General features: G+C 35.7%; 1 protein-coding gene across 3 annotated transcripts in view; it reads right to left on the minus strand.

Annotated features, from left to right (window-relative positions):
• The window catches only part of LOC148956399 (E3 ubiquitin-protein ligase PDZRN3-like), a 138,128-nt gene that overhangs the window by 24,525 nt on the left and 86,132 nt on the right, over positions 1 to 27,471 (minus strand). For all 3 annotated transcript variants that reach the window (XM_089107968.1, XM_089107959.1, XM_089107974.1), the window contains one exon: positions 23,021 to 23,104. In XM_089107968.1, the coding sequence (XP_088964094.1) occupies positions 23,021 to 23,104 (84 nt within the window). The remainder of the gene's footprint in view (positions 1 to 23,020; positions 23,105 to 27,471) is intronic.

Here is a 27,471-nt window from a genome sequence, read left to right on the forward strand (position 1 = left end):
CCCCTCCCCTAAAAAAAAATTAAAACAGCTAGATTTAAAAGTTAAAAACCTTTGCTGTGCGAATTTATAACTTAAAGCATGAAGTTGCTTATATTAGATGTCATACTTAAATAGAACGGAAATTACTACGAAGAGAGAAATAAGAACAAAAGAAACATAAATTAATGTAAATAATGAGGTAAAACCGAACAGAAATTAAGATAAGAAATGATGTAGTTGCAGCCCCTTCAACCTCTCAAAGGGTTAAAGCATCATTTCAGCTTTACTGAACACTGAATAGCTTGATATTTTTGCAAGCGTACTAATGTTTAGGTACTGGTGCATTAGATGGTCACTTCTAAAAAGTCAAGTTTGGTTACTGCTAATAAAATAAAACAAAATAGGATGAATATTTAATAGTTTAGAAACAAATTTGGGCTATATATTTGCACATTAGGGGGTGGGGGGTAAAGAATAGAATATATTAAATACATAACCTAACCTAGGTGCCTCCCCCCCCCCGAAGCCCCAAAAATTAACAGTTTAAATATCGTAAAAGCAATGAAACTACTCTGTATTCCGTTTCTTAATAGCGGTCTCTTTGAAAATAACCGGTCTCTGGCGGGTTTCGTCTGTCATTGCATGACTGGTCCCCCCTCACCCTCCTCTGGATCCGTCACTGGTACCACGAGGCGTAAATCATTATCAAAAGTGGTCAGTCTGTGAGAAGGGACACAACTCTTTTCCCAAACTACACAAGTGCGCACTTCGATTTCTTATATATTTCCATATAAACCGGTTGTTTCAGTTGTAAATTTCCATATAAACCGGTTGTTTCAGTTGTAAAGTTGTAAGTTTATAAACCGGTTGTTTCAGTTGTAAATTTCAAAACTCTGCCCCTTCTGAAATAAATTCTCTGCAAATTTGTCCGCTTCTAATCTTTTTTTCTTTTTTTATTTTGCTGCTACTTAAAAACTAAATAGTTAGTTCTCGCATTACTGTTCTGCTTAAAAATAATTTATTTTTGGAATAGAGACGGAACATATTTGACAATTCAGAGACGCTGCACAAATTATTATGAAGAGAGACTACTCGAAAATTTCTATGAAAAAAAACCCCTCTGGAACCTTGACCAGCCTCCGTTAATATCGAATTCCCCATTTTGATAGAGTTAGTGCAAACTTTTCTTTAGAATACTATTGAGAGGCCATAGACATATGATTCTCGGGACACGAGGGAGGAGAAGGGCAGTGAGTTTTAACAATCAAAAAGGCCTTATCTTTAACATTATAAAAGAAATGCATAATGTGCACTCTTTACATTCAGGGAAGGGGGCGGGCTTAAACACAGACCCTCTCTCCTATAATAGTACTGGAATTCGTATTTTTTTTATAAAATTATGATTCAAAACATTATAATTATAACGAATCACAATATGTGAATACTGCAACTAGTAATTAGCAATCAATCCTTACCAAGTATAAATAGTAAAACAGAAACAAAGTATTTCTTTCTCTTTTTAATGCGAATCTTATTATTGCAAATCTAACCAGTTTCATACCATTGAAAAATAGGCGTGAAAAATCAATTCTAGCCGCCACATCCAATCAGGCAAGCAAAGCATTAGCCGAAGTTGATTCCTCAGTAACACATCTAAAAAGCTAAATACAAAACTGGGACACAAATGCTAAAATGTATATCATTACTCTTCCTGTGTGATTGATGTTTATTACTTGCAAACACCATAAAAAAAACTGAATGAAATAAATTTAATATGCTGATTTATATTATTCAATAACATGCAACCTGTATGGTTATTTCCCGTGCATTACTACATCCTGTCGATTTGAATTACTTGTGCAAGTATCAATTATTCATGAGGATAAATGAATACAAGTTAACAAATATAAAAAAATTCAATCTTAGACTACGGGAAAAGCAAAATTAACGATAAAGTTATGGTCTCGAAAGCTTTCAAAAATTCCATAGATGAATACCCCCCCCTCTTCTTAAAAAAATTATATATAACATCTAATACTAATTTTCAACTTGGCTTAAGCCATCCTGACAAGATAGTTCCTGGACCGGCTCTCACTATAGTTGGCCTTTGGTACCCGGATCGGTGCTCCTTTGGATCTATGGTTGGGATACCATAGTTACCTAATTCCGGTACCACTTAAAAACAATTAACGAAATGAGACGAGTGTGTATGATATAAAGCAGCAAAAATACTTCTTAGCAAAAATAAAAGTTCAATAGTTGTGAGTTTACATTTTGATACTTGAAGGGAAGAGGAGGGAGTGGAAGTAATTTGTCAAAGGAACTTTGTCCCTTATTTTCGTCTATGTACAGTAGGCTACTGTTTTCTTGGCGTATTGATTCCACTGGTCTTGAGCATATTTGCAAATGGCACAATCATGTTATCTACAGTATTCAATTAATTTTCCTTATCACCAAAATTAGCAAGCTGTTGACCGATCTTGAATCGAACCCGGCCCGAGTACCGAAAAACTTTTTTACCCTTCCCGGACACGGAATCACAAGTCAAAAATTATTTGCAAGGGAAAACTCGGGAACATTTTCGTTTTAGAGGTCAAAAGAATCAAATGATCTTTCTCTCGTCATTTAAAACACTTGCACCCGGCTGCAAGGTTTTAATCGCAGTTTTCCGCGACTGATACAATTTGGGTCTTTGGAATACAACAATGACAACAGTTTGGAATCTGATTTTATTTCAGCCAATCATTTCAAAGAAAAAACACTCATTTGCTCTTCTCATTAGTCAAATTTCCGAGCTTATTCCGGTTTCAAAATGCCAATATTTTTTACTAAAATGTGTTTGTGGGTAATGGGCCAATGCATAATTTTGGAGCCTTGCCCTTGACCTTGCGTGGATTATGTATCATCATCCATCCCCTCCGAAGGTCAATTTTTTATATTTGGATTATTGTGACTTAAATAAGTGTCTCAAAATTCTGACCCAGGAATTGCCCTTCGACCACTTTCCATCCTGAAACAGTAAACTAGAACATTCAATTTCAGATCGAAAGAGCCTTTCCCAAGTTTCTAAGACAACCCACTTCATCAAAGTGGCATGACAAAAAGTAATAGCCAACGTGGAGACAAATCGCTCTTTACTTAGTAAACGTTACTGAACTGACTCTAATAAATTTTGCGTAAAATTTACTGTAGTTTATAACGCCTCACATGTTTACCGCTAATATCGAGTTTACAGTGAAAATGGAGAGAAACTAAATTTATAAATCAGTTACTTTTAAAATGAAAGTAGGAGCTGGATTATCCTGACACTGTTCTTTTACATTACTGCCATTTTACAAGACCACACATTACCTGAGACGTGCCTTGGTTTAGCGTTGGAAAAACATTTAAGTTTTTTTTAGGACCCCTCCCCCCGTAAAATTATTTTTAACACCCTCTCCCCCGCCCTCCCCGAAAAAAATCCTGGTTACGCCCCTGATTCCAACCAATTGTATATATCACATCTTGCACTATTCTTTTATATTATTGTCATTTTACATACTTTCTTTCAAGACCACACATTACCCGATACGGGTCTTAGCTTAGCCTCATGTTACTTCAGTTAATTTTTGTTTTAAATCTTCTTACTTATACTACTTGATTAGAGGTCATAAAGCCTTTGTGGGGATCTTTTAAATAGGTATATTAAATAATCTTTAATACGGTTATAGCATTAAGCCCAGAAGCGACACGACTGACACACGTACTTTTAACTCGGGAGAACCGGAAATGTTGGTTAGAAGACTTTAACCCAAGACGTCAATGTTTTGACAGACGCAGGTATAGGTTTCTAGTGTAATTAACTCGTTGCTTCACAGCATACATGGGTCATTAATTTACTTCTTTCCAAGCCTCAACAGAGGCACTTGATTAATATTCTGTTTCAAACACTGACGAATGGGTGTCAGTTTCTAAATCTGTTGCATTTTATTATTCTTGTCATGTAGATTGTCACTATTGATATATATACATTTACGGCTTCCGGACCGCTAAAACAGTGAGGTCAATAAAACTGGCCTTTTGAAATATTATCAGTCTTGTACCGCAGGATTGTTAGCCTTCCAGATTTAACTTCGTGGATACATTCTTTTCCATTAGGTCAAACTTGAACAGGGTAAAGCCATTTATGCTGGATAGACAAAACTATGGACCACACTGTCATATTGGTATAATTGGTCCTAAAACCCCACCAGAATAATCACAAGCAGATTCAACTCTTTAGGAATGCATGCATAAAATACATTCTATTTTAGGGGGGATGGGTTTGGATCACCCGGGGGAAATATTCCAACGACCATCATCCTCCACAAAGACTATTTGCACCAGTAAAGCAGAGAGGAGGGGTTTTTTAGAATTTGTACTCCTCTGTCGGTCAGCTCAAGGTTTCTATAGCTCTCCCGATTAGTATCCTGTATACCTCAATAGTTTGCAATCATTTTTCTTTGACTGATTTGTGTAAAGGAACTTACACCGATAATTCACAGGGAAATCCTTAAAATCGATTTTTTTTTTTTTTTTTTTTTTTTTTTTTTTTTTTTTTTTTTTTTTTTTGGTCCCATACGAAAGGAAGAGATCCCATCTATAGATCTCATAAATTAAAAAAATAATTTAAGAGCATATAATTTACACGACAAGGTAATAGGAGATTAGATAATTAGAATTTATGGGAGCAATAAAAGAAGGGTACAAGAACCGTCTCCACAGCACAGGGATCCTCTTTATTTTAAGATAATATTTTCTCATGTGGTGTGAAGTCATAATTCAATAATAATATAAAAAAAATCCACTGAAAGTAAGAAGCAACATTAAAACTTAAAAAGAACTAAGATTATTCCGAATGTGAAGAGGACTGCGCCCACATTGAAACATTGTATATAAACAGGAAAAGAGAGAAAAAAACACCGCTTAAAATCCAAATCACAATTTCAAATGAAAACGAAGCTCCTGGTAGCACCAGCCAGCGCCTTCCCCGAGAAATTTCCTGGTGAGGCTCATTATGGCAAGTTACATCATGAGCTTACTGTTTCCACCCTTTGAACAGATAAGCAAGTAAATGCAATATTTTATCCGACGCAGAAAGACTGCTGCTTTGTGCGGGGCATTATTCCCACCCCCCTAGCACCAATAATAAAGGCGTAGATAAAAAAATTTCCGGGAATCAAAAGTGGTTACAGCCTATAACAATTTCACTGCGCCACGTGAATAATTTTGTGAAATATGAAGCAAATCAGTTTAGTTCAATGAAGCTTTAAAACAAATGTCAGAAACATCATTCTGCAACAAGGGAGGTAATACCCCGCAGCACCCTTAATCAGGCTTAGTTTGAATGAAGGGATGTGAGAGATTAATTCTTACCCCCCCCCCTATTCTCATTTCCATACTTATCGTGTGGCTCATAGAGAATTAGGCACTTTTTGCATTGAAAAACCAATCTTTGGACATCCCCCTCCCTTCACAATGACCCACCACGTCTCCTTCACAATAGCTGATGCGGAATCATACATCATTCAACATAATTTTATGAAAAATCAACATTAATAACAACTTTCGTCTTCTTTGGGTCAAAATCGTAGTTTGGCGGAAAAAATTTTTTCAGTCACTTAAAAGGACACTGGAACTTTTAATTTCCGTTCGAATAAGTCTTCTCCCGAACTTCTACGATTACTGGTTCGATACGATCAGCCCTGGGAAAAACAAAACAAATAAAAACGCATTCATGATCTTTCTTCTGGTAAAAAATGCAAAATTCCGGATTATTGTAGGAAGGAGCTTGGAACCTATATAAAAAGGTTCTTTGATATGCTGAATCTATCGATTTAATTTTTATTAAAATATCTTGAATTTAGAGGGCGCTGCCTCCCTTTTTCGAAAGTCAGGCAAATTTTTTCAGACTCGTAGCTTCTACTGGGTAACATCCAACTTAATGAATTTTCTTAATTTAGAATCAGCATAAAAAGTCAATCCTTTGGATGTACTAATTATTTCAAATTTCTTTTTTTAGAGTTTTTGTTACTATTGTCCTGGTCGCTCCTTACGTAAAGGTCGCTACCATGAACAGTTTGACACTGGTTCGTGCCAATCAGAGTAATGCCCGAGCTTCGTTGACTGTCCAAAGTCATAGGAAACTCCATGAAAACAAAAGATTTCAGGAATTACAGTTGGCAATTAGGAGGGTATTTTGCAAGCTATTCCAGGGTCATTTTATATCCAAGTCATGGATGCCCATGGGATATGGAAGTTATGGGCTAAATTTCACCGTGTTCTGATGGTTTCATTTATATGCAAGTTACTGCTTCACCTAATATAATCCTTTATAATAATTTTACATGATATGCCCCTTGATTAAATCCTGACTCGGGCCCGTGAATCATCCCCTTTAACACCTATAGCCTTTGGGCTGCAAAAGGGAAAAATAATGCTCTCTTTCAACTCTCCACTTTGTCTTTCAAAGTAAAAAATCAACTTATAACACGTAATCCTTCTGAAAGGAAATGGACAGAATATTCTTCCACGAAGATTTTCATGATTTTCAAAAAAATTAAAGAAAACACCTTCAAATTCTGCTTATTAACATTTGTCTATTCAAATTTAAGATGGCACTCTGCCTACAATTCGACCTGGATACTAAGCGTCCAGACGAAAATAAGCAAACACAAGAAATCGAAATACATGTCTTAGAATTATACATTTATTTTACGATCTTAATGAAAACACCTCCGAGAGGAAACACCTTACATTTGATGAAAGTTCGTTTATGATCATACTTATTTCCGGAGAAAATCCCATTAACTTCTTATGTTCCTAAAGTTTTTGTTCCAAGGTAATAGAATTCGAGCCATATTTTTTTTCCTTCAAAACTTGGCAATTCTAAGTAAAACCTAATTCTGTTCCGTAATCAAATAGTTCGTGGTAACGAGCTGTAACAAAGGAGCGAGTGGGTCCAATAGTAACCAAAACTCCAATAGTATCAATCTATCAATATCTATCGAAAAGAAATCTATCTAAAAATTTATCAGTTCAAGATTAGATTCCCTTGTTTTAAAACATTTAAAAGTGGAAATGAATACACACTCCACGTCTACAAATAGGACAGAAATGGAATCATTGAAGGAATCACAGATTGGAATCATTAATTCCCTGAACGAAAAAGAAATCATTGAAAAAGAGAATAAGACTTTGTGCTTTTTTAATGATATTTGTACTATAACTAGATAGGTCAAATCAGTTGTAGTTTGGTCATAGAGTTTGGTAGTGGGAGATCTGCTCCAGAAATCACTTAATTGTTTTACTTTTTATTTCCAGGATTTAATTGAAACTCCAATATAGCTCCAATTCTTCCACTTGTTATTGGAACGTCTAATAAGCGCTGATAACGTCCTATTCCTTAGGTTTTGTATTGCCATACTAACCCATGAATGTCGTACTGCCTAAATATATATATATAAAATTAAATAATAAAACACGTTTTTTGAACTGAAAGTAAGGAGCAACATTAAAACTTAAAATGAACATAAATTATTCCCTATATGGAAGAGGCTGTCCCCTCCTCAACGCCTCGCTCTTTACGCTAAAGTTTCTATTGTTTTAAAAAATAAAGTTGTGAGACAAAGTCAAACTTTGGCGTAAAGAGCGGGGCGCTGAGGAGGGGACAGCCCCTTCCATTTACGGAATAACTTGTGTTCGTTTTAAGTTTTAATGTTGCTCCTTACTTTCAGTTAAAAAACCGTGTTTTTTTATTTAACTTCTGAACGTTTTTGAATTGACGAAAGTTTTGATTCTGGCTCACCGTACGTGAATAATTCAAACAAAATTTGCATTTTAATTTTACTTTTATTTGGTTAAATGGATTTCTCGAAACTTGTTTGATTTTATTTATGAACATGTTATTTTTGTTTTTATTAGTAATAAATATACGTAAGTAATAATTCTTAAGTAATATACGTAACTTACGAATTAACTTACATAACAAACTTCTATATAATATATTTTTAATACGTATATTAGGGGGTTTGCCCCCTAGTTAATACCTCGCTCTTTGCACTAAAGTTCGAATTTTGTTCCAATTCTTTAAAAATGACCCCTCAATCACAAAGGCCATTAATTAGAATAAATAGCTCTTATGAAAGTACAAAAAACTCTTTGGCTTAAAGAGCAAGGTATTGACTAGGGGGCGAACACAATCATATACGTAATAATTTTTGTTCGTTTTAAGTTTTAATGTTGCTCCTTACTTTCAGTTGAAAAACTTGTTGTTGTTTTTTCATTTAATTTCTGATCGTTTTTAAATAATGCTGGGACATCCGGCGCCCCCTTAATAGCAATGTCACTTCCCCCAGTAATAACTTCCTCCATGGAAAGATCCTCCCACATAACCCCCGACCTCCCACTACCAGAAAAAATACCCCCTGAAAACGTATGTATACTTCCCAATAACCATTGCTATATGTAAACATTGGGTGAAGTTCATAACTTTCAGCCCTTCCCCAGGGGACTTTGGGGGATTAAGTCATCCTAAAAGACATAGTTATAATATTTTGAACCATGCTGAACAAAATGGCTATCTCAAAGTTTTGATCGGGTGACTTTTGATTTGGGAAAAAATGAGCGTGAGAGGGGGCCTAGTTGCCATCCATTTTTTTGGTCACTTAAAAAGGGCACTAAAACTTTTAATTTCCGTTCGAATGAGCCCTCCCACGATATTCTAGGACCACTGGTTTGATACGATCACACCTGAGGAAAAAGAAACAACAAAAAACAAATAAACACGCATCCGTGATCTTTCTTCTGGCAAAAAATACAAAATTCCACATTTTTGCAGATAGGAGCTTGAAACCTCTGCAGTAGGGTTCTCTGATACGCTGAGTCTGATGGTGTGATTTGAGGAAAAAAAAACAAACACGCATCCGTGATCTTTCTTCTGGCAAAAAATGCAAAATTCCACATTTTTGTAGATAGGTGCTTGAAACCTCTACAGTAGGGTTAGTAGGGGGTCTCTGATACGCTGAATATGATGGTGTGATTTTCGTTAAGGTTTTATAACTTTTAGGGGGTCTTTCCCCCTTTTTTCTAAAATCAGCCAAATTTTCTCCGGCAAAATTTGATGGGTAAGACTAAACTTGATGAAACTTATATATTTGAATTCAGCATTAAAATCTGATTCTTTTGATGTATCTATTGGTATCAAAATTCCGTTTTTTAGAGTTTCGGTTACAATTGAGCCGGGTCGCTCCTTACTTACAGTTAATTCTATAATTCTAACTTCAAGATACAAAGTGAAAGGTAATTTTCAAACTCTAGGAGTCAATTTTTCCCTTCCAATTGACATCCCTCGTAATTTTTAATTAATTGACGGTTTCTGCCGCAATGATGCCAAGATTTGTTAAATTTTCTGGATATTCTTTGTCAAACAATGCCCGACGGATAAGTCAATAATTCTAACTTTATTTTTCGAATAATTTCAAATTAGAAATACGGTCGCTATTTAAATGTAGGGAATATGTCACAATACATTCTTACACAATCTGTGATAATACATTGACTTATCCTGTATCTTTACAAAGACAGCGCTATGACACAGCCTATGATTTTTGTTTTGGCTTTATGTGGCCCGCTAATATCAATGCTATTTATTAATATAATTAGGCAAACCCACAACCAAATCAATTTAATGAAAACACCATAAATGACATTTCAATAAATCATGTAAATTAAAAGTTTAGCACAACAAATTAAATCTTACAGAGTCAAAATCCATTCAAAATAGCGTGCAACTGAATAGCGCGATACCCGGGACTGTTAGAATATCGCGAGATTGGGCTTCCTGTGATGGTCGTGGGGGGTTGAGAGAAGTGGAGGGGGATATGTACTGCAGCATTAGTGGTGAATCTGGCTGAAAAAAATCCGAAAAAGTTACTTAATTTTCTGCGGGTGGGATTTTTCAAGGGGAGAATTTCCAAGGGAAGGGAGCCAGACTTCCCGGTATTATTTAAAAAAACCCTATTAATAGGGGAAAAGACCAAGCCCTTTTTCAATGATAATATCACGGAAAGATTTTTTTTTAATCGAAAGAGAAGATGTAAGAAAAAGATCTTGTAGGAAAAGCACCGGTCCTTATACAGGTTATGCTTTGAACCTGTCTATTAAATATTAGACTCAAGTTTTTCAACCATCAGGCTCAGAAACTCTTTAATATGAACTTTAGTGACAGTCAAACGCCACTTGAGAAACAAATATTTAATACGCTTTGATTTAGTATATTCATACTGCGAGCTTCATCCTTTCTAACGATGGATGTGCAACCATAAAGCACTAAACCACACATAACCCCCGATTGATCATTATCAACAAGATCTATATATCTAAAGTACGAACTAGTGGGGTTATAGGGGGCAAGGGACCATGGATCTAAATTATGGATCCTCCAACCATTGCCCCCTCCCCATTCTTGCGTTCCTCAAATTTCTACAAGGAGTGACATGTGTTCCTTTGGGAAATATATGCTTAATCTGTTTTGATTTTGGACATCTATATTGCAATATAAAGCCTCAAACTTAAAAGCAAGTCAGTCAGTCAGTTAGCTAACGAATCTTTATAAGTCAATTTTTGTGAATATCAAATTCAATTTGTGAAATATGTACTTAGTACTTTGATTTAAGACAGTCATACTGCGATTATGAGATTTTTTATTGACTGAAAATTACATCATTAAGAACATTATCCCAAGTAAACCCTGGATGTTTCTGAGCCAAAATAGGCGCAACACGTCTAAATGTTCAACTTGGGGTTTCGGAGATGGCACAGTTCCAAAGACCCTGCTTAGGTCATTCTGTTCATGTAGACTATACAGGGATGTGTCCTCTTCCGAGTTTCTGCAACCATTTGTTCTCTGAGATACGGGAGGAGGAAAAACATATATGCTGACATAAACAAACGACGCACTGCTCTTTGCCATGTCTTCGCTAACCGTACACTATGAAATGTATCTGTGAAGCCTCTTTTTATATGTACTATTTGCATTATGTGGGGCCCTTCACCTTGGACTGCACAAATCTTATGGACCCCGGATGCAGTTTCTTGGACTGCACAAATCGTATGGACCCCGGATGCAGTTTTGAACAACATTTCGACCGTTTTGATTAAAATGGCAATCTTGATATCTGGACCGTATGTCATGCGGTTTTGAAAGGGGGAAAGCACATCGGGACATAGGTTCTTGTTCCAAGAAGTTATTGTTGTATTTTCCTCGAAACCTGACCAGCATTTTGACCGTACAATTAAACTACAAATACTGATTTGACAATATGAAAAAAAATACTATTCAAAAAATATATCGTTCTCAGTAACGTCGAAATGGCGAACATATTAGTGTGAAATGAAAACACTAATAGACCAACTAAAACAAATATACATTATGTATCAATTTGACACTATAATGATTCTGGAAACAACCATGGCTAACTTCAGGGTCGTATCCAGTTTTTCTTCGAGGGGGGGGGGGTTACATAAGGATTTTTTCGGGGGGGGGGGGTACAAAAAAAAGCGTTATAAAAACGCATTTGTTTATGTTCATTAAAGTTACGTTTTTACGAGTCGGACAAAATTTCGGGGGGTTTAAACCCCTTAACCCCCCCCCCCCTGGACTCGGCCTTGGCTAACTTTCATTGAAATTTTGTCCTAGTAGAATTTGTTTAGGGGAAGTCATTGTTAAAACATATTAGTTTTTGGTAATTAGTTTAAAAAAAAGTTAAATAAAACCTTTTTCTAAGAAAAGTAATATTAACCCTTAAACGAACAGAAATTAGGTTATAAGAAAATTCAAACTTAAAACACGCAGAAATTACTAAGATCGAACTTCAAAACAAAGAAGCAAACATAGTAGGATAATGACCAACTTCACTCGAGCCATATGAGCTGACCAATAATATTGGGCATTCTGAATACACTCACGGCTTCTACAACCACTGAAATACTATTAGTACGGGCGCCAATAGACAAAAAGATGCTTATTTTCAGGTCGTCATGACACATCTGTTTCACGCAATTTGAAAGCAGTTTCTAGTCATATCGAACACGCTGATTACGATTATGCCCGGGACTAGATAGCTCAAAGGGGTGCTTGACCCTTAAAAATGACCTGAAAGATTAGGAAAAAACTATCTCGAGAGTTTTGTTTACAGTTTTTTCAAGTTTGTAACGCTATCTGTTTAATAGTACGGGCGCCAATAGACAAAAAGATGCTTATTTTCAGGTCGTCATGACACATCTGTTTTGAAAGCAGTTTCTAGTCATATCGAACACGCTGGTTACGATAATGCCCGGGAAGAGAAAGCTCAAAGGTGTGCTTGACACTTAGAACTGAACTTAAACATTAATGAAAAACTCTCTCGAGTTTTGTTTACAGTTTTTTCAATTTTGTAGCGCTATCTGTTTATGGCTCATGCCACGCGTGCAATTTAAAATAGAAAGAAAATAATGGTCAACAAATAAAGTTTTAAACTTATTTCAGAAAATTAGTATTGGGATAATCATCATATTTGGATTGAGTATTGAATTCCGAAGAAAAAAGTATGATTACTCCTTAGCTATCTCATTGAAAGCAACTATTATCAGGTTCAGAAGCCTCTATATCAGTCTTAGCCTATTTCTTTTCTTAAATAGGAAATTATCAGTCCTTTTTCTTTTCTTAATTCGTTTCTTTTCAACAATAGGCAGAGTTATAGATGAGTTTTTTTTCTATCTTGTAAAATAGCAGTTAGGTAGGAAAATGAGACTATCATGAATGAATTAAGGGTGTAATATAGGCTAGACTAGCCTATACCCTTGGGAGATTTTTAAGAGACAGGCAATGTAAATTTTGACAGAAATTATCTATCTCAGTTTTGGCTGTTTAGCTTATTGATTTCTTTGGGTCTAAGTTTTGAAAGCACAATTTTTATTGTGACTACAGAATTTGAAGTTATATCAAGGATCACGCAAGGCTCAAAATGTTCTTTTAGTGCCTTTTTTTAGATGTGAATCTAAATCTGAATATTTTACTTTTATAACATTAAAAATTACTTATAGTCTTTATACCTCAGTGTCCTCTGGAGAGAAAAAGTGATGGGGCTAGTAGGCTACTTCAAAAAACCTTCCCATGACATTGTTGAGGCTCTGGATCTGTTTCTTGAAGTTTTATTTGTCTAGTTCAACTAAGCTACTTACCCAAATAGTTAAAAACTCTTAATCTATAATTTTACCCAATATTGTAATAATCATACAGTTTCCTTCCATTTTTATGTCATTTTCCACCCTTTTGATACTATTTTGGTCTTGATTCTATCAATGATTTGAGTCTGATCATATATTTTAATTTGGAGCATCATACATACAAGAAGTAAAGTAAGACTATCAGCATTTGGATTGCTAATCACTGTTTCAACAGTGCACTATAGAATCTCTATTATACCACATAGAATGTGGATTGTTAAACATTAGATTTGTCTAAAATTTCTTTAAAGGGTTTTCATTAGCTTGAATCATTTTAACTATACATAACACTAACCATTTCAGATGTACTACTAATCAAAAGTAGATCTAATTGAATCTACAGTTATATTATTACAATCTAAGGTTGCATTTTACAGTATATTTTTCTGTTTAATTTTATTTCTAAATTAAATTCTTTATAAAGTAAATTCTTGCAATATCAGGTAAGGGACAAAAGATTTATTCTGCTCTAACAGTATTTTAACTTTGGAGTTCTTTCAAAAGGATGGATTAACTAGCTTCAACAAGCCTGAAGCTAATGCATTGTCCAAAGTATACAGTATTTCAACCAAAATTATGCCTATTGTGTCAGCAAACTAAAAGTGGTCCTTTACCACTTTTTCATAGACATTTCATGTGATATTTCCTTCTTATCATCAAATTGCTCTTGAATATTTTGTTACAGAACATTGCAAAAAATTTATAAAAAAGCTCCATTTCTCTGAAACAGTCCTGTTTCAGCACAGTGTGCTACCATAAATTCTATGCCGGCAAATGTTACCTTATAGTTTTCATAAAAATGTAAAATCATAGTATAATAAACACTTCTCTGGTTAATATTTGCTATTTCTTAGGAATACCAGAGATTTACTGTAAAGCAATAATATTGTATTAGGTTTACAGTTGCAAGATTGAATAGATCAAGATTAAGTGTTTGATTAACTTATTTGCTTCCACAAGACCTGCAAATTCTGATGAAATCTTGTTTAATTCTTTATTGTGATGTTTGTCTTAAGATTAATCTAGTGGTGTCACCTTATGGTCACTTGTTACCATGTTATTCTGCAGGTTGTGATCTTACTATGGTAACTTACCATGGAAGGTGGACTGGAACTCAGCCTAAGAAATAAACATATCATTTGATTCAAAAATCAATACTCTATCCAATTATAATAATCATATCTGTTTTGAGCTTTTTTCATAAATCTATAAAATCTTATTCAAATCTTTTCTTTTTTAAACAAAAATTGATTTCTGTCAAGTGGCACTACATGGTAAAAAAAGGGGCTTAGTTTCCTGAAAAGTGGCAAGAATGTATGAATCTAGCATTACAAAATATCTTTTTCTGTTACATTCTTCTCTCTTCATATATTATGACATTAAAATATAATTTAACAGTAAAATATGTAAATTACTCCAGTAGTATTGAAACAAGATTTATTTCAGAAGAACGGATCAATTTGGTTCAAAAAGCCTGAAACTGATGAACGGTCCAAAGAATGCAATATTTAAACCAGAATCATGCCTATTGTGTCAGGAAACGCGAAGTGCTCCTTTACATAAAGTTACACACATTCAACATGTGATTTCCTTCTTGGCATCAAACTGTTCATGTACATTTGGCTACAGGGCATTGAGAAAAAGTTTTACAAAGCCTAACTTTTCTAAAACAGACTTGTACTGGCACAGAGTATGCCACCAGAAATTCTATTCCTGCAAAAGTCATCAGGAGTCTTCTAACCAAACTCAATCACAGTGTTTGTCAACTAAAAGGTGGCAAACACTATGTAGAGACAGTAACTCACATGAAGGGAACTTTGAATACAAGTTAGGCTGTCTTTTTTGTGGCTTAAAAGGCAGCACAAAAAAAGAAAATGAATGTGAAGCAGATAACAACTCTAGAAAGGCAGAATTCAGAAGCAGGTAGAAAGACTGAAAGATTTGGAACCTCAATTGTGGATGAGGTGTAAAGATGCTCCATTAGTGAGACTTGAGGCAAAGTACCATCAAAAGTGCATGGTGCTCTTCATAAAAAGACAGACTGAAAAAGATGAAAAAGTTTGGTATATAAGAAAAAAAAATCATAATCTATCATTGTTATTTAAATATCCCTCAGCAATGGTACTAATTTTAAAAACCTTAGTTTGCGGTCGGAACAGAAGTCAAGACATCCCTGTGTCAAGAATCGGCTATTTGCCTATCATACCCAGCCCTCCATCAAATCCAGATGTAATTGCAGCTGCCCTGGAGAAGCTTAAGTGCACTTCTGCTGCTCTGAATATGAGTCATACAATAGTTACTTGTGACCTTCAAATTTAAGAAATAGTGCTAGCCCTGAAATCGAAAGACTATCTAGTATATATCTAGATCTATATCCAATAACGATTATAAATGATTTTTCAATAGCCTAAACTAATTATGACAGTTTATTCAATTTTCATTTTTTTTTTTTTTTTTTTTTTTTTTTTTTTTTTTTTTTAAATCACTAACTGGCTTACATTTTTGCTCAGTTACGTTGAGTTGTAGCTAAAAGGACCAAAATGTATTGGGCTGCAAGTGAAACTCACTAGATAGTACTATTTAATATATCAGGTCATTTTTAAGGGTCAAGCACCCCTCGGAGGTACCTATTCCCGGGTATAATCGTAATCAGCGGGTTTGATATGACTAGAAACTGCTGTCAGATTGCATGAAACAAATGTGTTATGGAGGTGTCACATTTTTAGGTCTTGGCGCCTGGACTATATTCTAAAAGGACATTCTTAACTTAGGTTCATTGATATACATAAAGCCAACGAAAGGAGTGGATTGGAGGAGAAAGAGAACAGAGCAAACGCAGAGGTACTTAAGTCGAGGGGTGCTTGACGCAGAGGTCAAGCACCCCTCGGAGGTACCTATTCCCGGGTATAATCGTAATCAGCGGGTTTGATATGACTAGAAACTGCTGTCAGATTGCATGAAACAAATGTGTTATGGAGGTGTCACATTTTTAGGTCTTGGCGCCTGGACTATATTCTAAAAGGACATTCTTAACTTAGGTTCATTGATATACATAAAGCCAACGAAAGGAGTGGATTGGAGGAGAAAGAGAACAGAGCAAACGCAGAGGTACTTAAGTCCAAAAAGACATAAATAAATTAAGAGACTATTTGCAAATAACTAAGTCCAGATTGGACTTCCAGGAGTGTTAGGCGTCACAGATCCCTGTACACCACCAGTGAGTCTCCCAAAAGCTTAGCTGTTGGAGACAAGATACATATAGTATATGCTAGAGAGGGGAAGGAGGTTTAGCTGCCATGAAACGTTGAAGACCCTCTACAGACAAAAAATGAACTCTTACCACAATCACTCTGTGTTGAAAATCGTATTAGCGAAGAACTAAAATTATCGAAGATATGGCTTTTTATGCGATATCATCAAGCTAATGGTATTCTGGGTGGAGTATATTGACGAACTCTACATCAAATAAAATCCTTTGTAAAGCCGGAAAAGCTTTGGATTTCGAGATGACTGTTTTTACATACCTCAATGATGTACAAAACTTGTTTCTCGAATTTTACGACATTCCATACTTTACACTAAATATCACAAACACCAAAAAGCTCACAGAACAGTTTCACAGGGAGAAAACAACAGTAAAATATATTAAAGGAAAAAACAACGGCAGGCTATCACTCTGGGTAGGACAAGGGAGAGCTGAATCTACTCTAAGCCATGAAGCAGCAGGAGGTAGAAAGAAGACATAGCACTTCGTAATAGTACTAGTTTGCAGTTTCATCATTTTCTGTTCTCTTATAATGAAAACTTTTTTTTCGGTTTGGTCGTTTATTTATACCGCATGATACCTTCATTTGAGCTAATTTATCCCCAAGATCGGTGTTTTTATCAGCCAAAACATGTTGCAACATTGGGGACAAGACTTCAACCTATGCAAGGTACGACATTAGTTCTTTTCCAAAACTAAATAAAAGAAACCCTGGTTTTTTCAACTGAAAGCAAGGAGCAACATTAAAACTTAAAACCAACAGATATTATTCCGTATACAAGGGCTGTCCCTCTTCCCCTCTGTCCCGTTAAGGTTTTTTTTTTTAACTCCGTTAAGCTACTTTGATGAAGCTTCCTATTCCCATTCAACGGTCGTAATCCCGCAGTATGTCTTATGTAATAGGGACAAAGAGTCAGATGTTAGTTTTAAGAGCGAGGAGTTGAGGAGGTGGCAGCCCCCTTCATAGACAGAAAAATTTCTGTCTGTTTTAAATTTTAATGTTGATTCTTACTTTCAGTAAAAAAAATTCCTTTATCTAATTTCTGATCGTTTTTGAAATCATGTCCATGCCTAACCCAGATATGACTTTGGCTGCTAGCGTCATAAACCCCCCAATTTCTCCAAGTCAAATCGCATATGGTAAAGCATAGCATATAATAAGTACGTAACCTAACCTAGCCTAGGTAACTCCCCCCCCCTAAACCCCTAAAAACAATAGTTGAAATATTGTAACGCAGTGACAAACCAGGCTTTGCGATCCATTTATCTAATGACACATACCCGTTTGACTGGTTTCCTTTAGCATTTCCCTATAAAGTATATCGTGTGGGTTGCAGCTAATACTAAAGTACCAAAAGCACTAATAAACACTCCTGGTATCAATTGCGCCCCTCCCTGAAAAAAAACTCCAGGCGAGGACCATGATACCACACTTCGCTTTTTCCACCTTAGTGCAGATAGGCAGGTAAATGTAATATTTTATACTACATAAAAAAAAAGATTGCCACAATGAGAAGGGCAGTATTACCCCCCCCCCTATCACCAATAATAAAGGCTTAGACCAAAATCATTCCCAGGAATTAAGAGGGATTCGACTCTTTCGTGGTGAATCATTAACTGTGATTATTATTAAGATCACTCTCCTTTTGGGGATATTACCTCCTTTTTCGAAAATAAGGCAAATTTTCTAAAGCTTCGTGTATTTGATGGGTAACATTAAACGGTACTTTCGCGTTATAAGGGCCTTTCTAAAAAGTCCAGTTTGGTTAAATCTAATGAAATAAAATCAAATAGGATGAATATATGATAGTTTAGAAACAAATTTGGGCTACATATTTGCACATTAGGGGAGTGGAGGTGGGGGGGGGGGTAAAACATTGCATATATAAAATACGTAACCTAACGTAACCTAGGTACCTTTCCTCTTCCCTAACCCCCCAAAAACAACAGTTAAAATATCGTATACACAATGAAAACCACGCTATGCATTTCATTATTTTATAGCGGTGTCTTGAATTAACCCGTCAAAAACGGGTTTTTCGTGACTGGTTTCCTTGTAAAGGCCCATATAATGCAATAGTACCCATTAAACTTTATTAATTTTATATTCTTGGGATGCATTAATTTTTATAATAATTCTTCTTTATTGAATTTCGGTTACTATCGGCCTGAGTCGCTACTCATATACAGTTCGTAGTCACAAACAATTTTGTAACCGTTCAAGTTCAAAACTTGGTGGCTCAGTGATGAATCAAACAGTTCGTGGTAACGAACTGTAAGCAAGGAGTGACCCGGCTCAAAAGTAACCGAAACTCTAAAAAACGGAATTTTGATACCAATAGATACATCAGAAGAATCAAATTTTTATGCTGACTTCAAATATCTAAGTTTCATCAAGTTTAATCTTACCCATCAAAATTTACGCGCCTGAGAAAATTTGCCTTATTTTCGAAAAAAAGGGGAAACAACATGCGTGTTTTTTTTTGTTTTTTTTTCAGGGATGATCGCTAGAATATCGCGAGAGGGCTCATTCGAATGAAAATTTGAAGTTCTAGTGCCCTTTTTAAGTGACCAAAAAAATTGGAGGGTAACTTGGCCCCCTCCCAGGCTCATTTTTTCCCGAAGTCACCCAATCAAAATTTCGAGATAACAATTTTGTTCAGCATAGTCGAAAATCTAATTAATATGTCTTTGAGGATGACTTAATCCCCCACTGTTCCCGGGGGAAGGGCTGCAAGTCATAAACTTTGCCCATTGTTTACATATAATATTGGTTATTGGGAAGTATACAGCCGTTTTGAGGAGGAATTTTTTTCTAGTAGGGGGTCGGGGTCAGAGTAGGGGTTACAGGGAAGGATGTTTCCATGGCGGATATTTACTTGGGGGAAGGGACATTTCTATGAAGATTTCCCAGCATTATTTATAAGTTGTTTTCAACTGAAAGTACGAAGCAACATTAAAAATTAAAACGAACAGAATGATTACGTATATGAGGGGGCTCGCCCCCTAGTCAATACCTCGCTCGTTAAGCTATAGCTTTTTTAGGACTTTTAATAGCTATATATTATAAAAGACCGGCCTTTGTTATTCAGGGGGTTATGATTAGAAAAAAATTCGAACTTTAGCGTAAAGAGCGAGGTATTGATTAGGGAGCAAACTCCCTAATATACGTAATAAAATCAGACAAATATAGAAATTCGTTATATAATTTAATTCATAGGTTACGTCAGAACAAAATTTCGAGAAAACAAATTAGCCAAAAAAAGGAAAATTAATTGCGAATTTCGCTTTAAATATCCATGTACTGTAAGCTAAAATCAAAGCTGCATTAATTCAAAACGTTCAGAAATTAACAAAAAAAAAAAAAGTTTTTTTAACTGAAAATAAGGAGCGACATCAAAACTTAAAACGAACAGAAATTATTCCGTATATGAAAGGGGCTCTCCCCCCCTCAACGCCTTGCTCTTTACGCTAAAGTCTGAATCTGTCTCACAACTTTATTTTTTAAAACAATAAAAAACTTTAGCTCAAAGAGCGAGGCTTTAAGGAGGGGACAGCCCCTTTCATATACAGAATAATTTCTGTTCGTTTTAAGTTTTAATGTCGCTGCTTACTTTCAGTTAAACAAAAAACTGTTTTTTTAGTTAATCAAACAGTTCGTGGTAACGAACTGTAAGTAAGTAGCGACCCGGCTCAATGGTAACCGAAACTCTAGAAAACGGGTTTTTGATACCAATAGATACATCAAAAGAATCAGATTTCAATGCTGATTTCAAATATAACTTTCATCAAGTTTAGTGCTACCCATCAAAAGTTACGCGCCTGAGAAAATTTGGCTGATTTTCAAAAACAGAGGGAAAGACCCCCTAAAAGTTATCGAACCTGAATGAAAATCACACCATCATATTCAGCGTATCAGAGAACCCTACAGTAGAGGTTTCAAGCACCTATCTACAAAAATGTGGAATTTTGCATTTTTTGCCAGAAGAAAGGTCACGGATGCGTGTTTATGTCTTTTTTTTCCAGGGGTGATCGTATCGACCCAGTGGTCCTAGAATATCGTGGGAGGGCTCATTGGAACTGAAATTAAAAGTTCTTTTGCCCTTTTTAAGTGACCAAAAAAATGGAGGGCAACTAGGCCCCCTCCCACGCTTATTTTTTTCCCAAAGTCACCCGATCAAAATTTTGAGATAGCCATTTTGTTCAGGATGGTCGAAAATATGATAATATGTCTTTTAGGATGACTTAATCCCCCGAAGTCCCCAGGGGGACGGCTAAAAGTTATGAACTTTACCCAATGTTAACATATAGTATTGGTTATTGGGAAGTATACAGAAGTTTTCAGGAGGGTTTTTTCTGGTAGTGGGGGGGGCGGTCGGGGGTTATGTTGGAGGATCTGGCCATGAAGGAAGTTTTCATGGGGGAGGGGAAATTGCCATGAAGGCGGCGCCGGACTTGCCAGCATTATTTATTGGTTATTGGGAAGTATACAGACATTTTCAGGAAGGATTTTTTCTGGAGGGGGGGGGGGCTGGAGGAGGGGGTTACTCTGGAGAATTTTTCCGTGGAGGATGTTTCTTTGGGGTTAGGGACATTTCTATGAAGGAGGCGCCGGATTTCCAAGCATTATTTAAAAAACGATCAGAAATTAAATAAAAAAACAAATAAGTTTTTTCAACTGAAAGTAAGAAGGAACATAAGAACTTAAAATGAACATAAATTATAACGTATGTGAGGGAGTTGTCCCCCAAGTCAATACCTCGCTCTTTACGCTACAGTTTTTTTTAGTGCTTTCAAAAGAGCTATCTATTCTAATTAAACGGCCATTGTGATTCAGGGGTTTGTGAATCAAAATTCTTTTTAACTTTTAACGTAAAGAGCGTGGTATTGACTAAGGGGAGAACCCCCTCATATACGTAATAACATATACGTAATAAAAAAAAACAATAAAAAAAAACAAGCGATACGGCTCAATAGTAATCTAAACTTTTAAAAACGGAATTTTGATGTCGATAAATGTATCAAAAGAGTGTGTTTATAATGCTGATTCTAAATATATACATTTTATTAAGTTTAGTATTACTCATCAAAGGCTACGAGCCTGAGAAAATTTACCCGATTTTTTAGAGAGGGGGGAGACATCCCCTACAAGTAAAAGAATTTTAATGAAAATCACCGTCAGATTCAGCGCATCAGAAAACCCTATTACATAGGTTTCAAGCTCATATCTGCAAAAATCTGCAACTTTGTATTTTTTGCCAGAAGAAAAATATACGAATATAGAAGTTAGTTACGTAAGTTAATTTGTAATTGTAAATTGTAATTGTAAATCACGTCATAACCAAATTTAGAGACATCCATTTAACAAAAGAAGAGTAAAATTTTCATGCAAATTGTTCTTACTTATTAAATGACGGTGAGCCAAAATAAAAGCTGTATTAACTTAAAAACGATCAGAAATTAAATTAAAAAAAACAAGTTTTTTAAATTGAAAGTAGGGAGTGACATTAAAACTTAAAACGCCCAAAAATTATTCCGTATATAGGAGGTGCTGTTCCCTCCTCAACGCCTCGCTCTTTACGCTAAAGTTTGACTCTTTCTCACAAATCTATTTTTTAAAACAATAAAAAACTTTAGCGTAAAGAGCGAAGCGTTGAGGAGGGGAAAGCCTCTTTCATATACGGAATAATTTCTGTTCGTTTTAAGTTTTAATGTCGCTCCTTACTTTCAGTTAAAAAAACTTGTTTTTTTAGTTAATTCCCACTAAGAATCGAAAGCTTAGCGTGTATGGAGCATTTATAAACAAGCACTATATGGAACGATCCGAAATATCGGATGAATATTCTTATATGATTAATGTGACTATTTTATTACGGCTTTGGATTGCTTCTTTAAAACCATTTCAAAGAACGGCATCGGCGAAACTTGAGGAGGGGGATCTAAAGAATGATAAGCCATTTTTGGGATAGATTTAATCGCATCCAGAACGTTCTTCATCAAGCTAAAAATAATACAATGCGGAAAATGCGCTTGCATGGCAAGGAGCGGGGATATAACCCCCCCCCCCAATGCCATCCAGATTAGCAAGGCATCAAACATTTAAATAAGATTGGTACTTGTCGGTTATTGGAAACACACCCAAGAAGTGAAGTTAGGTTAATCATAATGAAAAATAAAAAAACATGAGGATAAACTACTACTTTAGAAAACAAAACTATGGAAACCTAACCCAACCTGACGTAACCCAACAGCCAACCCCACCCCTAATGAGTAAATATATAGCCCAAATTATATAAGTCCAATGCATTCAGTCTAAGTCTAATACATGGTATCATCCATCACTTGTTTTTGTAACTATGAAACCGGTTTTCTGAGATGTAACCTAAGCGTAATTCCTTAATGTGTTTCCAATAACCGATAAGTACCATAAGATTTCCTACATTAACATTATCTACAGAATAGGCGACTTAGAGATAGAAGAAAACAACTCACATTTCTGTCAATTTGTAAATCTCCGTCTGAAACTCCGTCTTCCTCACTGACACCAGGTAAATGGTAGCTGCTTTCCACGTAGTTCTGTAATTGATAAGAAGAGGTACAACTACTACACCTCTAAATTTATCTAGGAATTATTAAACTATAACTGGAAATCATTTCATGTCCCAAAATAACTTCGACTTATAAAGCTATAAATGACAATCAAAGATAACGATCAAATGACCACGTGCTAATTTCAAAGCGATTTAAATTGGGCAACCAAGATCAGGACACAATAGCCTGCACGGTCTACATTTTTTTTTCGGTCTTTTTGAACTTGGATACAAAGCCGAATTTAGGTTTGAAAAGGTCATACACTACTGAAATTGATAGGCCTATGACCCTTAATGCCCTACTGTTCTGTCTCAATGATCAATTTTCGGTGTGATGGATGTTGCCATGGATGTCATGGATGTTGCCATTCAGCAATTTATAAGGGTAATATAGGTGCCAAAATCCATTTGCACCTCCCGCATCGTGCAAATTATCAAAGCAATTTTTAAATATGAATTTTTGGAAATGAAATATTGATTTTAAATGTTGATTTCGAGTAATCTTTGTCTTATAATTGAAAATCTACATCAGACTTGGTATTTCTTAAAACTGTGAACGATTCCCAAGAGATAGTATATCCTAATCTATATTTTTTCTTATTTATACGCAAATCCGGCACTGGTTAGATACAGTGAAAATGATTATTAGCTACGCTGTATTGACTCAAGGCGACTGAGGGACCTCTAAATACCCCTTTTTCAATATGTCATGATTCGAAACATAAGTACACACAACAATTTTCCACATAACCTAGATATTTCACTCTACAATAGCCCACGAAGTTTTTCTTCGGCAAATATGTTCTGACTTAGGATGGTCAAAACCATTTTCTTTAGATAATTTACTTGACATCTAAAGAATCATGCTGTATGAAATGTCTTGTACAGATGAGCATTAATAAATCGCTGTTCACTCTTGAAATTCAGCTTCACTCTTGAATAATGCTTTGCATACAAAGAACCATTAATGAGCCACATTTTTCTTCAAGTAGTTCATCCTTAAAGCAAGCAACATAATTTTCTCACCACCCATTCTCAAATTCGTCGACCACTCAAAAAAAGAAAGAAAATAAAGTCATGTCCTTACGGTGAGAATCCATTCCTAATACTACGTCTTTTTCATAGGCTGCGCAATAGCTTAAGTAAAGAGGAATGTTAAAAGCTTAAGTAAAGCTTAAGTAAAGAATACTTAGCTTAAGTTAAAACTTAGACAAAGACAAACTTAGTTGTAATTGGGGATGTGAGAAATTTTCCTAAAATTATCTGCAGGCAGACAAACAGAAGTGTTAATGTAGTTTTCCGGTCTCAATTTTGCAATAAGGTAAGTCACCTTTTACAAATTTTCTAAGAGAGCAAAAATAAAGCTCACATATCATAAGAACAGCATTTTTTTTATGTTTTAATGACCAAAATTCGTGAAAAAAAATAATGTGCGTATCTGAATAATGTGGCTTGATTTTTGTAATAAATAGAAGAAAACAAGTTTTTCATTGAAAATGAAACTAAATGCTGCACTGAAGCAGTGTTAAAACTTAAAACGAACAGAAATTATTCCGTATATTAGGGGGGGGGGGCTAACCATTCTTCAACCGTCGCTCTTTATGCTAAAGTTTGACTTTTTGTCACTATTCTTTAATAATTACTGCTCAAAGACAAGGGCCGTTGAATTTGAATGAGAAGTAGAACTTTAAGACTTTTGCATAAATAGCGAGGGTTGAGGAAGGGATAGCCCCCTATTATACGGGATAATTTCTGTTTGTTTTAAGTTTTAATTTTACCCCTTACTTTCAGTTGAAAAAACTTGTTTTTTATACAGTTTCTAAGCAATTTTCAAATCATGCTAGAGAATCCCCATCCCTCCCGCCGTGCAAAATATCCCCTGGAAAATTTCCCACCCACCAGAAAAAAAATTCCCAAGTATTTTCCAGCAAAAAATTCTGCATGTGAAAAATTGCCAAATTGCGTAAATTACAGCCCTTTGCCCGGGGGCTATAGGGGGTCTTTTCATCCTCAAAGGCATAGTTATTAGACCTTTTAACTATGCTGAATCAAACAGCTATCTCAAAATCTTGACCGTATGTTTTGGAAAAAAATGGGCGTGGAAGGGGGCCTAGCTGCCCTCCGATCTTTTTGGTCACTTAAAAAAAACTTTTGGTTTCCGTTCGAATGAGCCCTCTCTTGGTCTTTTTGGGCCACTGATTCGATGCGATCACCCAAAAAAAAGAACAAAGCACAACTACTAATACTACTACTAACAACTCACCGCAGCACCAATCCGCCTGAGGCCAACACAGCTACGCACGCTCCTCCTCCATCCCAATCTATTCAAAGCCTCCCTCTTTACACCCTCCTAGAAAGTTCCCATTTCCTTTAAATCTTTCTTTATTCCGTCCTCCCACCCCTGACGATGACGACCTGCTTTCAGTTTAGCCCTAGACGGTTGGCCGAAAAGGACAATCTTCGGCAATCTGTCATCCTTCATCTGAAGAACATGCCCTAGTCATCTCGACTTTTCTGTCATTATAGCCCAAGAAAGCGGGACTGAGCCGCACTTTTTACGCAGCCTAGTGTATAAAATACGAGCAATCGGCTAGATGCCGAGAAGAATCTACAAGCAATCTCTCTGATAAACATATCGTAAAACTTCAACCGTTTTTCGGAGTGCCCTTGGTTCAGAACCATATTTGACCAATGTCGTCACTGTAGTTTATAATATTCTAATCTTGGTTTGCAGACTTATCTTCCTTTTCTTCCAAACTTTTTTTTTACTGTGAAAAAACACCCTGAGCCTGGGATATTCTACTTTTAACATCTTCACTGCTCCCACCGTCTTTACTAATAATAATGATGAAAATATAATACATTATTAAAAAAATTGTGGAAACTAAAACCGAGAATTATGGAAAGCAGGTCGCCCAGGGCGCATAGATGTCAGAAAGAATTGCATTGAAATGAGCTCTGTTTTCTGCCGTCAGGTACTCCGCTAGATACGATTTCAAACGATGGCGTTTATTCCTCTACTTTGCGGAGCCCCACATTCCTGTTGAGACGGTGCGCCGGTTTCTCGGTCGACAAAATTGTAAGTGTGGTTCACAGTCCATTGACGCACTGTTTTGTTTTGGGCAACACCCCCTTATCCTGAAAAAGTCTAATTGCTACTTCTTCAGTCCTTTGCAAATCCCAAATCTTCATTTGAACATCCATGACTACAGTTAGACCCCGGCGACGTGCCGATGAGGGAAGACCGGCGGCGGCAGGGCCAAAAACAGCGCGGCGCGCCACCAGTAAGATGTTGGTGGCGCGCCGCCGGTAAGATACCGGCGGCGCGATCAATGTTGACGGCAAACATTAATGTTTTCATCAGTCTTTCTCAAATAACAGCTTAAATTTACAAGAGATTCGAGCTTATTAATGAGTTCAAAACTTCACAAGTCGCTGGCTGGAAACTGGTCTTCTTCGTTATTCATCCAGAGAAGTAGAAATCTGGTAGAAACGAAATGGCTGTGGCTATTCAGAACCCTTGCATAATAGTTGAAGTATCTATCAACTATGTATTCTTAACATAAACAATTATCAAAATTAGTTGTATTTTTTCATCGAGCATTACTGCATACAAAACTTCAAATACCGTATCACAAAATTCGTCAGTTATCTGGGTAAAAACTTTGAATATAAGTTTGAAATTAGAAGCTTAATTTTTTCATAATGCTCTTTGCCTATATATGTTTTGTCACCTTTAAAACAGTTGAAATGGGCGACTTTGATATTGATTGTTTTTTTGCTCTTTTGGATTCCTAAAAAGCCCTCCTTGTATTAAAAACTGGTTTTTAATAATAATAAAAAAAATACATTTTAAAGTTTTTTTTGGCTTCTTTATAGAATATATGTCTTGTAGGCTAAGGGTGAACTGCTGCCTTTTTTTATTGCTCTTGGCTGCTTTTTTGGATATTATTCATTTTTTCTTTTGGGGATTCATTCCAAATTATAAACTCATAAATACCTCATATCAGCTAAATTATAAACTGTACCTAAAAGTAGTAGATTTATCGAAATGTGAAATAGTTGATGAATAACTTCACATGAGAACACTTTAATTACAATGAACCAAAAACCACTTATATTAATGGTTTATTCGGTATGAAGAAAAATGAAGTGCCAGCTATTTTCTTCGGTAAAAAGTGAAAAGCTCATCCGTTTTAAATATAATTAAATGAAATAATATGCAGACTGAATTAGCTCCATGAAGATGTTGAGATTTTTTTTTCCTAGTTCGTCACATTTAATCCAAGCAAAATGTTAGGAGACTTAGTATCAGTTATTCAGTTTAAGCTTTGATTTCCAAATGCTCACAAA

The sequence above is a fragment of the Artemia sp. Qi Xiang Cuo genome, chromosome 1 (assembly GCF_049724085.1).
Source record: "Artemia sp. Qi Xiang Cuo chromosome 1, ASM4972408v1, whole genome shotgun sequence".
NCBI lineage: Eukaryota > Metazoa > Arthropoda > Branchiopoda > Anostraca > Artemiidae > Artemia > Artemia sp. Qi Xiang Cuo.